This window comes from Cibotium barometz, chromosome 10 (genome assembly GCF_041138505.1).
Source record: "Cibotium barometz isolate CiBa-2024 chromosome 10, ASM4113850v1, whole genome shotgun sequence".
NCBI lineage: Eukaryota > Viridiplantae > Streptophyta > Polypodiopsida > Cyatheales > Cibotiaceae > Cibotium > Cibotium barometz.
Genome location: NC_141055.1, coordinates 34,145,407 through 34,163,330, shown reverse-complemented (window position 1 = coordinate 34,163,330; position 17,924 = coordinate 34,145,407). Strand labels below are relative to the sequence as shown.

Sequence of the window (17,924 nt, the reverse complement as noted above, 5' to 3'; positions counted from 1 at the left end):
GGAAAAGAGGAGCGATGGAGTGAAGGCTTTTTGGTTGAATTATTAAAGCGTGGTGGTTTGTTGAAAAACAAAGGTTGTCGAAGCGTGAAAACGACGTCAGTCGGCAGCCTTGCGTGGCAGGCAGGTAAGGTGCCATGGGGGCACCACGCTGGAGCAGATTAAGTGGTTGTGCTGGCAAAACACGTGCGAGGAAAACAATGAGAGGGTGACACGTGGGGCCGTCACTTTACTAGTGCCGAGGTGGTGGTGTTACTTTTTTTTTGCATGAGAGCTATGGCGAGCAGCCCACTCTGAGAGTAAATTCGTTGCGGAAGAGAGCACCGCTCTCCTCTCTCTCTCTCTCTCGCCCGCCCTGCTCTTCCCACTGATGGCTTGGCTGCGCCGCCTCCTCGTCCTTCCGCTGCGCCGCTTCCTCGTCCTTCCGCTGCGCCGAGCGTGGAGCTCCTCCAGCTTGCACCGCCTCTGCAGTCGTCGCCGCCGCGGTACCCTCCCCTTGCACATCCCTTTTTTCTGTAGGCTCTTGAGATCAAGTTCTTTTCCTGTATGAGCTTAGATCTCTCTCTTGATGCTTTGCGCATGTATGATTACCTCTTACTGTCTTGCTGTCTTGACAGAGATTTAAATTCAAGCAACATTATCAATAATCTGGTCTTAGTAGTTAATTTTCTGTGATTAGCATGCATCTTGGTATTCAGTCTAGAAGCCATGCATCTTGACATCTAAATGTCTTCAGAAAGCTTGCCTCTTACAGAGTTGAGGAGCATTTAATTTGCTGCCCTATTTTATAAGAAAATCAATGATAGGCACAGAATTTTCAAAAATAGGAAGCTTCTAATAACATGCAGGTTGTTAGGGTGAATCAACAAGGAACAATATAGCATCCTGTTAATAATCTAGTTTTAAGGTTAAACGTACTGCTAAGCAAGGGGTGACTAATATTAGCCTTGCTTATTTCTAATGTTATTTTCTTCTCAACAACAAAATCGTATACTAATAAATAGCTTGTATTTTCCTTTTTTTTAAACCCCTTGTAAGAACCAAAGAGTAGCATTTAAGCATGTACTAATAACCTAGTTTTTTTTTTCAGGTGAGGGGTTTTCCAAATTATACTATCATGTGCAATCTTGTGGCTATGAAGATGTGCATGTCATGTGGACCATGCTCCACAAGAATCAGCCCTCCAAAAAACAAAAAGCGGTTCAGCCTGAATCTAAGATAATTGAAGCGCTTTGTGATTTGCAGTTCTAGATCGGACTTTTTCTTAAGTATGCGTTAAATTATTGCAAAAAAAAAAAGCATGTTATATTTGAGAGGAGGGCATGCTACTGATCGTTGTAGAAAGACTACTTTGCTTAGATAATACACGATATGAAGGGCATGTCCATACTCATGACAACATACTCAGGGATCGGATCTTAGAGGGATATAAATGGGTATTTGCAAAGGGTATAAGATGTGATAAGGGTATGTGCATGCACAAGAAAACATTTTGATAGGCATGGACATGTGCATGCTTATGCTCTCTCTCTCTCTCTCTCTCTCTCTCTCTCTCTCTCTCCAATGCCTTGAGCTTATACCTTGCCCCTAGGACAAAGAGATGACATTTCAAGGCCTATGAAACGTTTTTGTGTAGCCTCAAGATATTTCAAGGCCCACCATACATTTAGTCTTAACAATCTTAACTCTATCCCTAGCCTTGCAAGATGAAATTTTCGATGCCCTCAACTTTAGCACACTTTACCTCAAGGATCATCAGCTTTAACACACTAGCTCAAAGATGAGAGTTAACCCCTTACAAGAAGAAAAAAAATGGGTGAAGAAACGTCTTGATTGTTGGAAATTACTACCCTTTAAATATAACAAGGGTAAATGATGGATGAATTGTAGCTCTCAAAACATAAATATAAGGAGCACAAGAAGGGGATGAATTCTTGCCCTCAAAACATAGTTCTAGGGCTATTCTTCAAATTTGACCCCAGGCATGACTTGTCACACCAAAATAATTGAAATCCACTGAAGAAATCATTCGTAGATGCATGGTTGTGTAACACAAAAATCATAGAAATGCACACAAGAAAACATTTCTAGACGCATGTTTCAAAGTACTCTAAGACTAGGAAAGGCCTTGAAAAATTGGGCCATTTTTAAATTTGGCCCTGGGCATTTTAAGATGTTTCATATAAAGTAAATGCATGTTGGAAATTATTCCCATAGCGAATCACTTTTAGATTTAATGATTATGAAATTTGCAAGGTTGATTGGTAGTTTCCAGCCATTGTAGGCCTTGAATAGATGGCTTTATGATTATGAAATTTGCAAGGTTGATTGGTAGTTTCTAGCCATTGTAGGCCTTGAAAAGATGTAAAGCCATGTTCGTTACAATCTTTCTCTTTTGTTCTTGGTGTTTCCTACAAGTCATGCATTCTCAACTTTCTTTGTGACCTTTTTCTTGAAGTTTCTTACAAGTCACATGTATGTTCAACTTTTTCTTGGAGTTTCTTACAAGCTGTGATATGCAACTTTCTTTGTGACTTGAAAGAGTAAAGTAGGCAAAGGCACCAAAAGATGGCCTTCATGAAAAAAATGGAAATTTCATCTTTTACCATTCTTATTACAAATTCTTCATAGAATTTGTTACAAGCCTTATTTGTGTGGCTTTCTTAAGAGCCATAAAAGCACCATAAAAAATGGTTCATAAACTCTAATTCCATGCACCATAATTTCATTGTCATTATGTAATACATTGTTTGAGATCAACACTAAAACTTGTAAGTTATATACCTAATGTAATACATTGTTTCAAAATATAGATTTGTTTATTGAAAAATTCAAATGGTTTTTGGAGATTCTTAGAGTTCAAATAAGTAGTTCAAAATCCTATAGTCAAAGACAATTATAAAACTTTGTGGCATGTAATGAAGAATTCCAAAACCAAAAGATTTGTGATATTGGTTTCAAAAGGGATGGAGTAACATATTTCTACAATCTTTTAGTTCTCACCAAAAGATTAAAAGAATCAAAAATATTTTTCAACACGTGTTTTTGTCTACATCACATTCAAAACTTTTGTCTCACATTTATTCTTACTCCACATCCAAGGTACATGGAATAGTACCATATGCTCACCTAGCATTAAAAAATCTGGTCTTATACTAATTGTCCTTCCACTTGAAGGGTAGGTGGAATAGTACTTTATGGTTACCTCACATGAAAGGTAGATGGAATAGTACTTTAGGGTTACCTCACATTCAAAATTTTGGTTTGACATTGCCCTTCTATTTGCAAGGTACATGGAGCAGTTCTTCACATTCAAAACTTTGGTCTCACATTTATGATACACTTACAAGGTAGATGGAATAGTATACTTGGTGTAGTTTGTATTGTTTCCCGTGTGTGAGATGAGTGGTAGGTCCTCACACTCGTCAAAGTTCACTTCACATTTAATTCTTTGGTTTTCCCCTCACACTTCCTTATGGAGTGGGTATGGTTGCTTGCATGTGAAACTATGCTAATATAACATCATCATCCACTCCCTTTTATGGTATGAGTAGGAGGATTGGCTTTGATCAATGAACTTCTTAGTATGAAACATATCATGGATTCATAGTATGAATGGATTTTGAGTGTTATCTACCAAAATTGTAGAACAACAAATTAATCATGTGCATTCTTCCATGAATGCTAAATTTGTTGAATTTGAGGAGACATTCTTCTTTTCTTGTCATCCTAAACTTTCACATTTCTTTCCTACATGTTGATTGGCTTTGTATGTCATTGTAACATGAGTATAGATTTAATCTAATATTGAGTGTGTTGTAAATCTACACTTCCCCTCACAATGCCTTTAAAACTTTATAGTTGATAGATTGGCCTAAATGAAGTGAAGAATTTCTTGCCTTATTTATATATAATGGCAAAAATCATGTTGATTCGAAGTATGTGGTGGTTAATGAATTTTGAATGTGATTCTCTAGCATATTAAAATTTTCACCTAATTCCTTTAGAGGCTATAAAAACCTTTCCAAAATATGTTCTTTCATCCACTTGCTAAATATTCATTGTCCTTTTTGTCTATTAGTAGCTATAAATTGTCATCTTATGTCAAAGTATCAAATAGGAACTCTTATGAGCATTACCCTTTGTTTGGACTTGTATTTCCCTATTATAATAGTAGGTTCATCTCATGAGCATTAACCTTTGTTTGGACTTGTATGTCCCTATTAGAATAGTAGGTTTGTCAAAGTAGCAAACAAGTGCTCTCATGAGCAATCCTTTTTTGGTCTTTCACTATTACCATGGTTATCATTTTAAATCAAGCGAAAAGTTGTGGTTACTAATCTTTGAAAGTTCAAATTTTGTAAAACCACCTCTTCAAATAAGTATGTTAGAATGTGTATCATTACACATACCCAAGAGAAATTTTACAGCCACATTCTTTTATAATTGTCTAACATGTGACGCGATTAATGTATGGAAATGCATTTATCATTACTTTGTATTTTTCTAACATTAGATGGTTAATTTTCTTGTAGAAATTCTCCAAAAACCTTGCTTATATTGTATTTCTCTTAAGTGATCAAATAATATGCATTGAAATTGAAAGTTAAAAAACTATATTTTAATCTTGGGAGCTTGTCAAACTTTCAATGCTACATCTCGGTCTACTTTTAAACAAATATTTTAAAAACCATATATTTTAATCTTGGAATCTCGGAATGTGGCAAACTTTCAATGCTACATCTCGGTCTACTTTTAAACAAATATTTTAAAAACCATATATTTTAATCTTGGAATCTCGGAATGTGGCAAACTTTCAATGCTACATCTCGGTTACTTTTGAACATCACCTTTATTTGATTGGAATAAAAGATTTCTTTTGTGCATCTCTCTCTCTCTCTCTCTCTCTCTCTCTCTACTTACATTAATTCATATCATTATATTCACACAAACCATTTTTATATTATAACAGTACTTGAATTAATGACGACCTTTAACCTTAGTATCTTTAACCTTAGGCCATTTCCTAGTTCAGCCCAGCCCATGCAACTAGGGCACACCCTAAATTTTTTCATTGTAATTGTTTGATTCTTACAATTTGGTAGCTCCATTTTATTGTAGATTATGAGTTGTGGTATGTAATTCCATGCTTCTTTACAAAAAGCATCAAATACCTTTGATGTGAGCTCACCTTTTTAATATGTTTTTAGCTTTTCACCTTCTACACTTGTTTTTGCTTGGACTAAACGAAGTCATTCCGGAATCTTTTCAAAGTTGTATGGTTGCTTCTTGAGAAAATATGCCCAAATCTTTGGACTATAGTCATCAATCAAAGAAAACAAGTAGATAGACCCCTAGTGTATAGATCCCAAGACTACTTAAACTAAATCACTGCTATACAAGCTAGATTATGTTTGACCTCTTCTATTATCGTAAACAAATGTAGTTATGGTGATGGTGTACAGATCCATAGACTACTTGGAGTAAACATCATTAGATTGTTTGGCGGGTTTCGCTTGGCTTTTCCCTTTTCCCAAAAAAAACTTGCTCGGAGAATGGTTTTCCCTGATTTGGATGTAAAGGTTAAGGTGGTGTAGCTAGGTTTAGCAAGTATACACTTGTGAGTTCCACCTTAAAGGCTATGGCATATTTCATACTATACAAAGAACCCAACCAATCTATCGATAAAGAGGAATTCTAATACTGATTGTACCATCTCATTATTATTTATTCCTCATGAGAACTATCAAAAGTTCTTCATCCAAGGGAGCATGTTCCTCTATTTTGAAACAAACAACTCACAATCATCATTAAATTCTCAACACATGAAACCTTTAATCTAGCTTGTATAGTAGTGATTTAGTTAGACACCAACCAATCCACAAAACATTAGATCATTGGTTTCCTTGCACACTATTAAAACACATCCACAGTAAATTGAAGTTTGGACGCTAATCCAAGCTAAATTTTTATATTCAAAGGGTATAACAATATTTCAAACAAAAATATATCAAGGTGCTATATTTCGAAAAGTGACACCCAAAAAATCATCCCCTCATGCAGGCACATTGCATCTTTTGCCAACTGAGGGCCTGAAGCAACTCCACCTTGGTTAGTGCTGCTTGGTGCATAAACTTATGAGCCAATGAATCCAAGCCTAGACCTGCAAGTATATGAAGTATAAGTGCTTATATGGCATGTATGCCATGCACTTTCTCTCATTTTTGAAACCCTTTACATGTGCATCGTGGAAAGTCTGCTATTGACACAGAGTAGGTCACATCATTTTTCTGGACCCTTTAGTACACTGACGTAAAAGATGTGGGATTCATTGCATAAAATAATGGCCTCATGAACAACTTGTGCATCCAAGGAAATTTTCAATTGGCGTTTGCCCCATAAGCCATGAACCCTATGAATTCTAGTATTCCATATCCATTCTCTTGCACCACATTATTTAGCATCTTCCAAAATTTAATTTGTGCATACCTATCCTTAAATTTGAACTCACATGTAGCTATAGTTAATGCTCATAGACATAAGGGTCATACACATGAGCATACATTGTTGGCCAACCAGGGACTTTGTGGATATGGTAAAAATAAACCCATATATCTTGTAGATTTCCTCCTCGTCTCATCATGTTGGCCAAGTTGTTGGAAATAGGGTAACATGAATGTACACACACACACGCACACATAGTGGAGAAGCTCAAGGGAGCACACAATGAGATGATAGACAGATCATGAATGTGTGCTGTACAAAAAAGATAAGTATACCCCAAGATGGGTGTATACTAGCACGAGGGAAAAAACCTCCTAAAGAGGTAAAAAGTGCCCCGGTTGGTCCTAGTGTGTTCACATACAAATACCAAATATGGCTACTAAAGTCTAGTCCACTTCTAGGACCTTTAGTGGACATTTTAAATACATTGGGTTGGTGTCCTTCACTTACGTGCACATGAAAAAGCACACTATAGATAAATGGATATTTGCGTCTATTCTTGAGCTTAAGAACCACTTCAAAACCCTTTGATGTAATGCTTTTGGCTCTTTTAGCATACTCCAAACATCTTTTAATTCTCCTTTTATTGGAAAGTAGAGTGACATACTCAAGCAACTCTGCAAAAGTCATCTTTACCAATCTCCGAACTGCCAGGTTTCTTATCCCCCATAAGTATGTCCAAAATGACATCTTGAACCATAGCTGTCTCTATTTGCTTCATAGTAGTAAAATGGTTTATTTTAGCATGAAACAATACCTTTTCCTTATTTTTTTTGTTCAATGGACCTGCATAGCCCCTCCTCATAAGGGTGATTATGATTACCAAGATGTATAACACATCTTGCAATATTGGCATGGTCTCTAGGAAGACAATATTGCAAGATGTATAACACATCTTGCAATATTGGCATGGTCTCTAGGAAGACAATAATAACTGCAAGGCATATCAAGACACACTCAAGAATTTGTGCACAGTGCTTTGCAAGCGATGTTACCGAACTCAAGACCAACCTATCTAGCAAGACAACTCCATTTCAATATGCCTTTCCATTGTGTTTCATTCTAATAGTGCAACTTAGAGTAGTAGGGGCGATCAATGTTCATGCACCGCAAGTGGCCAAAACATCTACTCAAATGTGCACAACACCATCAAAACAATCACAACTACATGTAGGCTCTTTTTGTTTCTCTCTCTCTTTCATACACACACCACAATGGTTATGGGCCCACAACACGAAGGAAAAGAAGCCAAAAAGTTAAAAAATAGAAGCTTGATGGAAGAAGATCTTAGTCCTCTCGGGTTTGAGCATGTGAATAAGCTCCTAGTACTAGTTCTTATTATCATTAAGCCTAGTCATCAAAGGTCAAGTGGAATTCCTTCATGCATGAGCTCACTCCCAAGGACTCTCATTTCCACTTGTATGTGCCTACATAATTGTCCTCTTTCTTTATCAAGGATGTGCTCAATTGTATATTTTGTAGTCTCTCTCTCTTCCACAGACACACCCACAATGGTGGTTATGGGTCCAAGGGTGCTCACCGATGTTGCTGGTGGAGTCACAAAGACTAGAGGAAGAAGTGGCCACAGAAATCCGTACCTACCAAGAGGCTCTGAAGGAAAATATTCTCAGCTAGACCACAGAGGAACAGATCACTCCTCCAGCAAGCCCTGCCCAACTCATATTTACAGACTTATCTCCTCTTAAAGACTCCAGTTTGGCAGACACACCTCTAGAACCAGTAACACTCATACAAGCTAAGGAAAGACAAGGTGAAGAAATACCTACATCCCAAGTACAGGAACCCCTAGAAGCAAGCAAAAGACAAAGAACTCCAGAACCGTCATGTCCAAGCAAGAGGATGAGATTGGAAGACGAAGAAAGACTACCACAGGTTGCTTCCCTCTGCAAAACATCGATTACCAATTCTTGCAGGAAATAGTAGAAGGGCTTAATGAGATGCTCAACCCACCACTGACTGGTGGGCTGGAGACAGAAGCCAGCACCAATGCAATGTGGGAGCAGGAACAAAAAGTTTGGCGATGCCATCTCCTAACCACACATATGATCCATGACCGAAACACTACACTCTGGAAGCAAGTCAAAGATACATCAACACAAAAGTTAAAGGCAAACCTAGAGGCAGCTGAGGCAACCCACAAGGAGGTCATTATGAAGAATTTGAAGGCTACAGAAGAGTAGGAGAAAAGGTAGAACTCACTGGAGAATAATAACCTTGTGTTAAGACAAACAATATTCCTCTATTGGTTCTCTTCTTGCGATCTTTCTTCATCTTCTTGATTGTATCCTTGGTTTCCATTAAGAGCGACGCCATTGTTTGGGACATCATAGCATAGCGGAGGCTACACTCCAACCCACACACTTAGTCAATCCGTGAATGCAACCCGGTTAGCGCATAGAGGCTATCCCGAATGGGAGAAGATTAGTTAACCACACACTAATGACTTCTAGTCCTACTCAATCCTTCTTCAACACTCAAGCAATCAATCTAACATAATCAAAGCATCAAGATTAGGCTACACTTAAGCATAAAAATGCAACTTATGCAAAGAATCTAACATGCAAAGAGCTATCACACAAGCCTCAACTACACATCATTTCATGCACAAGCTTCATCACATGCACTCTACAATTCACAAATCAGATTTTAGCATCAAAACATCATTAAGAAATCTAGATTAGCAAGTGTGTAGACCATAACCTCATATCATTGAAAATGTAGAGAATAGAGAGTACAAGATTGAAGCAAGAATGGAGATGGAGAGTCTTGGGAGAGCACATGAGAAGGAGCTATGGAGCAAGCTCTCTCTATGAGCCTCTCAACCAAATGACCAAAGAGTCCTCTAGCTCTCAAATGAGCCACTTTTTATACAAAAACTCTAAAACTCCCAAAAGTTCCCATGTGGGATTATTGTCAAGCCCTCTCCCACATTCATCTACAACTTGGAACTCTTTACAAGAGCCCTAAGTGTCTTTTTTGTTGCATCCTTGCATTGATCTCGTCATGCAACACTCCCCCCTTCCTATTTTGCGCACGTCCTCGAGCGCAGTAGGAGCACGAGCTGCAAAAAAAAAAAAACAATGGACATAAGTAAAGCCTTTATTGAAAAAAAAGAAAAGAAAAGAAGAAAAGAAAAAACAGCAATGACAATTCCACATGTGAGCATACAAGTGAAAGGCTGATTAAAGTTTTAAAGAGTACTAAAATAGGTGAGTAAAGTCTAGTCAAAGTGAGACCAAGTGGTAGATAGTGCTATGCAAAGGCAAGTGTGCTTGTACACCGCCAGTTATGACCGCAGTCTCAATGTCCTACAAGTATTTAAGTTATTCCTAAGTGGCAAACCTACTCCTAAATATGAGCAAAGGTGATTGGAACTCTTTTTTTTTTTTGATGTGTGTGTAGAAGGTGATAAAGATTAAGGTTCCATCCCAATGAGACCCAAGCAATGGCCAAGAGACCTCTGCCAAGAGAATCTAAAAACCGCTAAAGGACGACAGACCCTTTTTCTTTCTTTTATGACATAAGGAGTACCCCATGAAGATGAGGGCATCGGTCTCGAGGGCCCATAATATACCCCAGAGTCCTACCAACATCTATCAAGGCGATAGATTCCTTGAAGGTCTTTTTTTGAAGCTTTTAGACGTCAGTGTTCACCCCATGGAAACCAAGGCATCGGCCCCAAGGTGCTAAGACAACCCCAGGTCCTACCAAGCATTCCTCATGGCTGTAGACACGTCATGTCTCAATTCACTTTGTATATATTTTTTTAGGGTATATTTTCATAAATTTTTATTACTCCTAGCACCTAGCTCATACCTAAGAGGTAGCTACCACTAGGGATAACTAATATACCTTGAAAGCATAAGAACTTGGCATACTCCATTGGTATATATCCTACACTGTCTTTAAATAGAAATATCTTCTACTAAGTTCACTAAGAATCTATAATTCACTCACCATATTTTAACAATTAATCAAAAACTTAAACCAGCCAATATTGTGTGAACATGCAAACTATATATCCAAAAGATAAAAGCACAATAAGAACAAAAGATTAAGATTTGAATACACCTGTTGTAGTGCCCGTTTTGATGTTGTTCGTTTGCATTGATGAATTGCTGATTTTGTGCAGATTGCTCCTCCTCGGTCTTTGTAGGCGTAGCATGTCTCCCCCCTTCCTAATTTGTGTGCACGATAGGTGGACTATTGGGGCGTGTTTGATGCTCTTGTTTAGCGGAGATCTCTGCAAAATTTTTATTAACAAGCAAGAAAAGAAAATAAAGGAATAAAATTTGTTATTGGTGCCAATCACCGAATATAGCCGAGGGGAAAAACCCAGTGGGAGAAAAGTACCCTGGCTTGTCGATCTTATTGTGGAGTCGATGTGCTTACCCTTGCGCTGGTGGTGGATCCGTGTCCACGTCTGCTGGAAAGATGGTATCAATTTCCTCAGGATGCAGGGACAACCCCTCACAAAAACCGGCCTCTGGAGAAGGTGGTAGAGGAAGGAGTGCTTCCTCACTAAAATGGCATTGGTTCTATGGGAAGGTTAAGCAGACAGTTTCGATTTTGGAACTGTGCAATATAGGTACTCATATTGATCCAATATTGACATGTTGAGGCTTGGGGGAGGAGGGCTTGCAAGATCGGTGGTTGCAAGTCATTTAAGCTTGTATCCCTCCATTGTTGTGCTTGAACCTCCTCAGGTAATCTACGTTGATTTGGTCCTCTCTCTGGTATTCTCACATTAAGAAGATTATGGCGTTGGGGTGTAATTCCCACAATTTGCTTCATTAAGCCCGTGCCATATCGTCTAAAGTAAGAGCGGCATATCCAACAAATATGTGAAGCTTCTCCTAATACGAGCCGTGCACACTCTTGACAATGTGGAAATGGGTGATGCTGTTGATAGAATAACGTGACAAAGTGATGCCCACAGCAATTTTCACCTAAGGGAGCATAGAAGTACCTAGAATGAGTTTGAAACGGAGGAGCACTATAACCCCCGCGATGATCAGGTCGAGTACTATCAGGGTCAATGCTTGGTGGACATGTATCTCGCCAAATATCCATCAGGAGTTATCTGGACGTAGAACAATGAAATTTAGAACACTCATATCCATCATTACACTTCCAATCAAAAACAAGATTATCTCAAAAAGAACACAATCCTTTAAAGGCATAAGGAACCACATTATTCAAACATTGATCTACCAAAGAGCTTCAATTGTAGTGTTAATGCCTTATCTTTGGTTTTAGGTATATCCTTTTTAAGAGGTGGGAATTTTAGCAATTGTCTTGGAATTTGAGCAAGATAAGAGGATTTAGGCATTGAAATGCTAGAATCTATGCTCAAATGAGACTCATTTGGACTTGTCTTAGGTACACAAGTTGATGGTTGAATTGTGTAACAAGGAGACATTGGGACAACCGGTGTTTCAATACATGTTTTAGGAAGATCAACACAAGTAGATTTGTAGGTGCTATCACAACCACCTATCCTATCTTGAAGAGTTTGTGTTGAGTTCTTTTGCACCCACTGATATGGAAAATCAAGGGTGGCTCTTGGAATCTTTCTGAAACACTCTTTTACCCCTAGCAAACCATGGCATTTTGGAAGCCAAATTGCTGTTGCCCCCTCATAATAGCATTGTGCTTTAAGAACATGTTTTGGGACCCGAGTAACAATCCGAGGTTTAGGCTTGGAAATGATGTGCTTTTTAGGAGGCTTAGCAACTGGACTAGATGGTACAAGTTTGTACGCGTCTTTGGGTAGCCAAATTGATAATTCCTTCTTGCCTGGCCTTCTTTGAGCAGCAACTAGAGTAGTTGGAACATGCCAGCCATGGCCCTCACTTGAGTACTCATCAATTATCCACATCATTTGTTTTGGAGCTTCAAGAGCAGATTTTGAGAGTGGGTTGTGTAAGGTAGAAACATTACCCTTTTGACACGATAAAGCTCGTGGAGTAGCAGATCCCAAGATGCAATCAGAATCAATTTGCAACTTGTATTGTCTATTCTTCCAATCTAATGAGCAATTGGTAGCACTTAACCACGATCTACCGAGAACAGCCTCTACTACTGCCTTGGACTTACTTGCCATATAAAAGGGCACTGACATCTGGTGATCCTGGATGGACATCATAATGACACATTTTCCCTCTATAGGGTTATCTTCACCTGAGAAACTTCGTAAGTCAACAGGAATTTGCACAAGTGGTGGTTGTCCCAAGGCTTTCCATGTGTCAAACGAGAGAACATTATAATCTGCACCAGAATCAATTAAGGCAGAGACGAAGTAGGTAGTCTCATGAAGATGAAGGCACACTTGAATATTGAATGGATCGACATATGGTTCATCAGTAGCCAACTGTAGGGCCAACATAGAAGCTTTGCGACGCTCCTTGGCTTTTGCAACTCTAGCTTTAGCCTCCTCTTGAGCCTGACGTTTAAGTAGATCAAGTGATTCTTTCCGTGTTTGTGCAGCATGCATCTGTTGAAGCATGGCTTCAGTTAATGGTTCATTGTATTTCTTGAGACGACTTCCATTAATGAAGTTAGGCATTTGCTCACCTTCTAGTGTCTCTAAACGCACTGCACCACTTGGAGTAAGCTCATTAAACACAAACGGTCCTAGGCCACGTTTTTTGAGCTTTCTCTTATGCTTCTTAAGTGTGTACAAGAGCACGAGGTCTCCTTTTTTGAATCGGCCAGTTGTTACACTTCTATCATACCATTGCTTCTGTCTCCTCTTCTCAGCATACATCCCCATTACCGCCAATAAGCGGGTCTCATCAAGATTTTCCAATTCGTCAACGCGTTGTGAAAGCTCATGACCAGTCCAATCCAATTGTTTAGCTACTCGTAGAGTAGGTACAAGAAATTCAATGGGAAGAATTACGTCTAGCCCAAAAGCAAGCTCAAATGGGGTCGTGTCCACAGATGTTTTATAGGCTGTCCTATATGCCCAAAGAACTGAGTGCAACTTTTTCTCCCAATCAGTCCTATGTCCCTCAACAATCTTTGTGAGTGCTGTGCAGAGAATCTTGTTAGTACTCTCAGCTTGTCCATTGGTCTGGGGATGATAGGGTGCAGAACGCTTGTGAATTACCATAAATTCTTGAAGCAAAAATTCTATGACCTCATTTACAAAGTGCACACCTTGATCACTAATGATCTCAATAGGTAAGCCATAGCGTGTAAACACGTACTCATACAAGAACTTGGCTGTGGTTCTGGCATCATTTTTGACTGTAGCCTTTGCCTCTATCCATTTGGTCAAATAGTCTGTTGCGACTATAATATATTTCGCATGCGTGTGATGAGCTGGAGGTTTAATGGGACCGACAAAATCAATACCCCATTTTGCAAAAGCACGTGTGCTTAACATAGGCCGCAATGGCATATTGTCCTTTGTGATGGGAGGTTTGGTCCTTTGACAAATGTCACAACGTTTCACATATTCTTTGGCATCCATTTGTAAGGTTGGCCACCAAAGCCCTGACCACCTAATCAACTTAGCTGTGGTATTGCCCGAAAAGTGTCCACCCCCAACACCTGCATGTGCATGAGTCAAGATTTTCAAGTAGTCAGCTTCACATACACACGTGCGTAAGTTGCCATCCTTGCCCCTCTTGTAGAGTTGGCCCTCTATCAGCATATAGTTTGCCGCTTCAACTTTAATAGCATGCTTTCGATGTTTAGGAATTTTTTGATCCATATGACCATGCTGAAGATAGTCCACAAGATACTTACTCCAACTTGGTGTAGTTGAAATTTGGAATAATGTGACATTATGAATTGGCTGTTGAATTTGACATGAAGCACATTTATGAACAAATTTTTCAGCATCCGCATGCATGGTAGGCCACCATTGCCCATCTTGAGATATACGTCGCACACAAGTAGTAGCTGATACATGGATTCCATCGATACCTGCATGTGCCCATTCCAAGATCTCCTCATATTGGTCGGGGTTAGGTATAAGCCGCAACACTCCATCATTACCCTGACGATATAATCTTCCTGAGATTAACTTGAATGGTCGCCATAGGTCCACATTAGGACCCGCTAGTTGTATCTGCCCACTTGTCAAAATTTCTAAAATGGATTCAGACCATCTAGGAGCTGTCTCTACAAGGAAAAGTGTTGAATCTAACATATCATCATCCACGCCCACAGGAGCTTCGCCAGAGGTGATTCGAGACAAATGATCTGCCCTTAGATGAGTTGTTCCTTTTCGAACTGCCACTTCAAAATCAAACTCAAGAAGGATGATAAACCACCTCACAATCCTTCCAGTTGCACAAGGTTTATTCACCAAATATAGCAATGCTTGATGGTCCACAAAAAATATGAATTTGTTTGCCAAAAGGTAATGGCGAAACTTTTTCACTGTATATATCATGGACAATCCTTCTCTTTTTGTTGTGGTATAATTCTTCTCAGCATTGTTCAACTGTCGACTAGCATATGAGATTGGGAAATCCTTATTATGTTCTCCCGATTGAGCCAAAATACATCCAATTGCAAAGTTTGAAGCATCAATATGGACATGAAAGATTTGGTTCCAATCTGGTGCCCGTAAGATGGGTGCAGTCACTAATGCGTGCTTCAACTTTTCAAAGGATTCCTCACACTCATCAGTCCAATTAAACTTTATAAGAAGAGCATATAATGGTCTGGCTAGGACAGCGTACATGTAGATGAATCTACGGTAATAGCCACAATGTCCCATGAATGTTTGTACCCCTTTAGGGTTGATAGGCCGAGGTAATGAGACAATGACATCAATTTTATCCATATCTGTTGAAATCCCATTGCGAGAAACAATATGGCCCAAAATTTTCCCTTGTCTTACCATGAATTTGCACTTGTCAGGATTCAAGCATATACGATAAAGTTGACACTTTTGAAACACAAGTCTGAGGTATTCTATATGATCATCACGCTCTTGTGAGTGAACACATAAATCATCCATGAAGATCTCAAGAAATTACCTAAGGTACTCCTTGAATACATGACTCATTAACCGCTGAAAGGTTGCTGGTGCATTTGTTAGACCAAATGGCATAACACGATAGGCAAAGATGCCATCTTCAGTAGCAAAGGCTGTCTTGTGTTGATCCTTTGGATCAATTGACACTTGATTGTAACCGGAGAATCCATCCAAGAAACTATATGCTTTTTTCCCTGCAACTCGTTCCAGAACATGATCCGTGATTGGAAGTGGGTAATGATCACGTACAGTTGCTGCATTTACCTTCTTGAGGTTTACACATACTCGAAGTTTTCCATTTTTCTTGGGCACCACTACAATAGGGGAGACCCATTCAGTGTGTTCAATCTCATAGATAAATTCTGCCTCTAAGAGCTTGTCTATTTCTTCCTTTATCTTCCATGCGAAATTTTCATTGTAAGTATAAGGACGTTGCTTGGAGGGCTTTGCATCCTCTCGCAATGGAATTGTATACTGACATATGCTTGGATCAACTCCTTTGAGGTCTTTATAACTCCAAGCAAAAACATCGCGATACTCCTTTATTGTTTGTATTAATAACTTCTCCTCATCTAAGGACAAGTCTGTGGCAATCCACACATAGCGAGGCTCTTCTCCTGGCTTAGCAATATCAATCTTTTTTGCATCTTCTGGACCATCGTATGAAACCCCTGGCATGCTTGGTTTTTGTCGCATGGGCTGTTGAAGAACAATCTTCCGATCTTGAAGAGTGTACTGTGTGAAATTGGGAGGAACATTGAGACCTTGTTCTTGTCCACTTGAGTCTTCACTCATTGAAGACCATGCGGTTTTGAGCTCTCCTTTGCCATCTTGCATCGGATTTTTTTGTTCAACCGTTGTCTTTGCACTTCCGACACTCTCTTTTGAATCGGTTTTAGACTTGAGTTTTGGTTTTTGTTTCTTCGTTTTTTTACGAGTTTTGCTAACAGTTGTTAGCTTTTCTCCTGCTTGGAATCCATCTGATCGTTTTACTTGGTCTTTGATACTATCTTGTGCTTGGACATAGTATAGATATCCATTCTTTCCTGAGAAGTGAGGTGGTGGTCGAGAGTGTTCACTCTTAGACTCCTCCTTTTCTTTTTGTAGTCTCTCACGTTGTTCCCGCTCATCTTGTCTACTGATTCTCTTATGGTTCTTACAGCATTTACGTTTAGGTCGGCTTCGAGGGATCTCTACTTGAACCTCCCTTCCTCTCAAGAGTAGGCGTGCCTTTCCTAACTCTTCCTCAGGGATTGTCACATCATTACTAAAATCAGAGTCCCATCCATCTTCCTTATCAGCATCATTAGCAAATTCGAGTGTTAAATCCTCCACTAAGACTTCCTCGACATGCATAGCTGTTGTGGATGTATCCCTATAGTACAAATCATCTAGAAGGGCACGTGGTTGTACCATTCGTATAGGAATAATATCATATCCATCTGAGTCACAAAATTGAATTGGCTTCGGTAAAGCACAGGTTGATAATGTTGCAAGGACATGACTCCATTCTAATGGATCAATTAAATGCTCAGGGAAGGGTTGTGGAATGTATGTCTCGTCTGATACACTTTGATTACCCTTAAGTCTCTCAGTGTTGAAATCCCTACATGAGGCTCCACACATCCACTGATCTTCTCGCCCGTCTAACAATGTAACTCTTGAGCCCTCAGATGAAGCAGAATCAAACTCATCTATTGGAGACCTTGTTACATCATGATATGAGTGATTCCTTAGGTTGACTCTTGTGATGACAGAATCATGTCGGAGGTACAAATAATTGTATCCCCAATCTTGAATCATTTGAAATTGTCGCATGAATGGTCTACCCAATATCACTTCATAGTTTAGATGTTTTCCAAAATCCACTACTGCAAAGGTGTGCTCATATTCAATCCCACATGTGGTGACCAATATGTTCTCAAGCAGCCCAAGGGGATGTTCTAAGCTTCCATCTGCTAGCTGCAAGCGCATCTTGATACTGCTAATAGCTGGTTTGCCCCACTTTTCCCAAATGGACCTTGTCACAATGCCCACTCCTGCACCACTATCAAGTATTGCAGTTGAAACTACTTTTCGCACTTCTAATGGGAGGGTAGCATTTCCCTGATCGTCCTCACAAAATTTTCTTACTTTGTTGATAGGACTGGCATAACATGCTTTGTCTCAGGGTGTATAGTACACTCATGGTGACCCTTTTGTAGCAATACCTGCTCTGACAAACATGTGGATCATTCCACAACTCAGGTCGAATTTTTATCAAATCAAGCAAAGGTAAGGTACAAGCCACTGGTGCTGACAAAATAGCTTGCACGATACTCATATCCTTCTCCTTTGTCAACCTTTTATGCATGGAGGGTATCCTCAAGGTTTGAGAACAGTTCTCATATTCTCCCAGATA

At 39.3% G+C, this 17,924-nt stretch overlaps 1 protein-coding gene across 1 annotated transcript; it reads left to right on the top strand.

The window, feature by feature from the left end:
• Nucleotides 1-259: 259 nt before the first annotated feature.
• On the top strand, nucleotides 260-1,444 carry LOC147634822 (uncharacterized). The gene is made up of 2 exons (XM_086804010.1): nucleotides 260-482; nucleotides 1,088-1,444. The coding sequence occupies exons 1-2, from the start codon at nucleotides 368-370 to the stop codon at nucleotides 1,246-1,248; spliced, it is 276 nt and encodes a 91-aa protein (XP_086660136.1). The 5' UTR covers nucleotides 260-367; the 3' UTR covers nucleotides 1,249-1,444.
• The last annotated feature ends 16,480 nt before the right edge of the window (nucleotides 1,445-17,924 follow it).

Excerpts from the sequence above, each read along its gene's own strand:
- LOC147634822 (XM_086804010.1), top strand. The coding sequence starts at position 368 with ATGGCTTGGCTGCGCCGCCTCCTCGTCCTTCCGCTGCGCCGCTTCCTC. Across the intron at positions 483-1,087 it reads CTGCAGTCGTCGCCGCCGCG|GTGAGGGGTTTTCCAAATTA; the intron begins GTACCCTCCCCT and ends TTTTTTTTTCAG.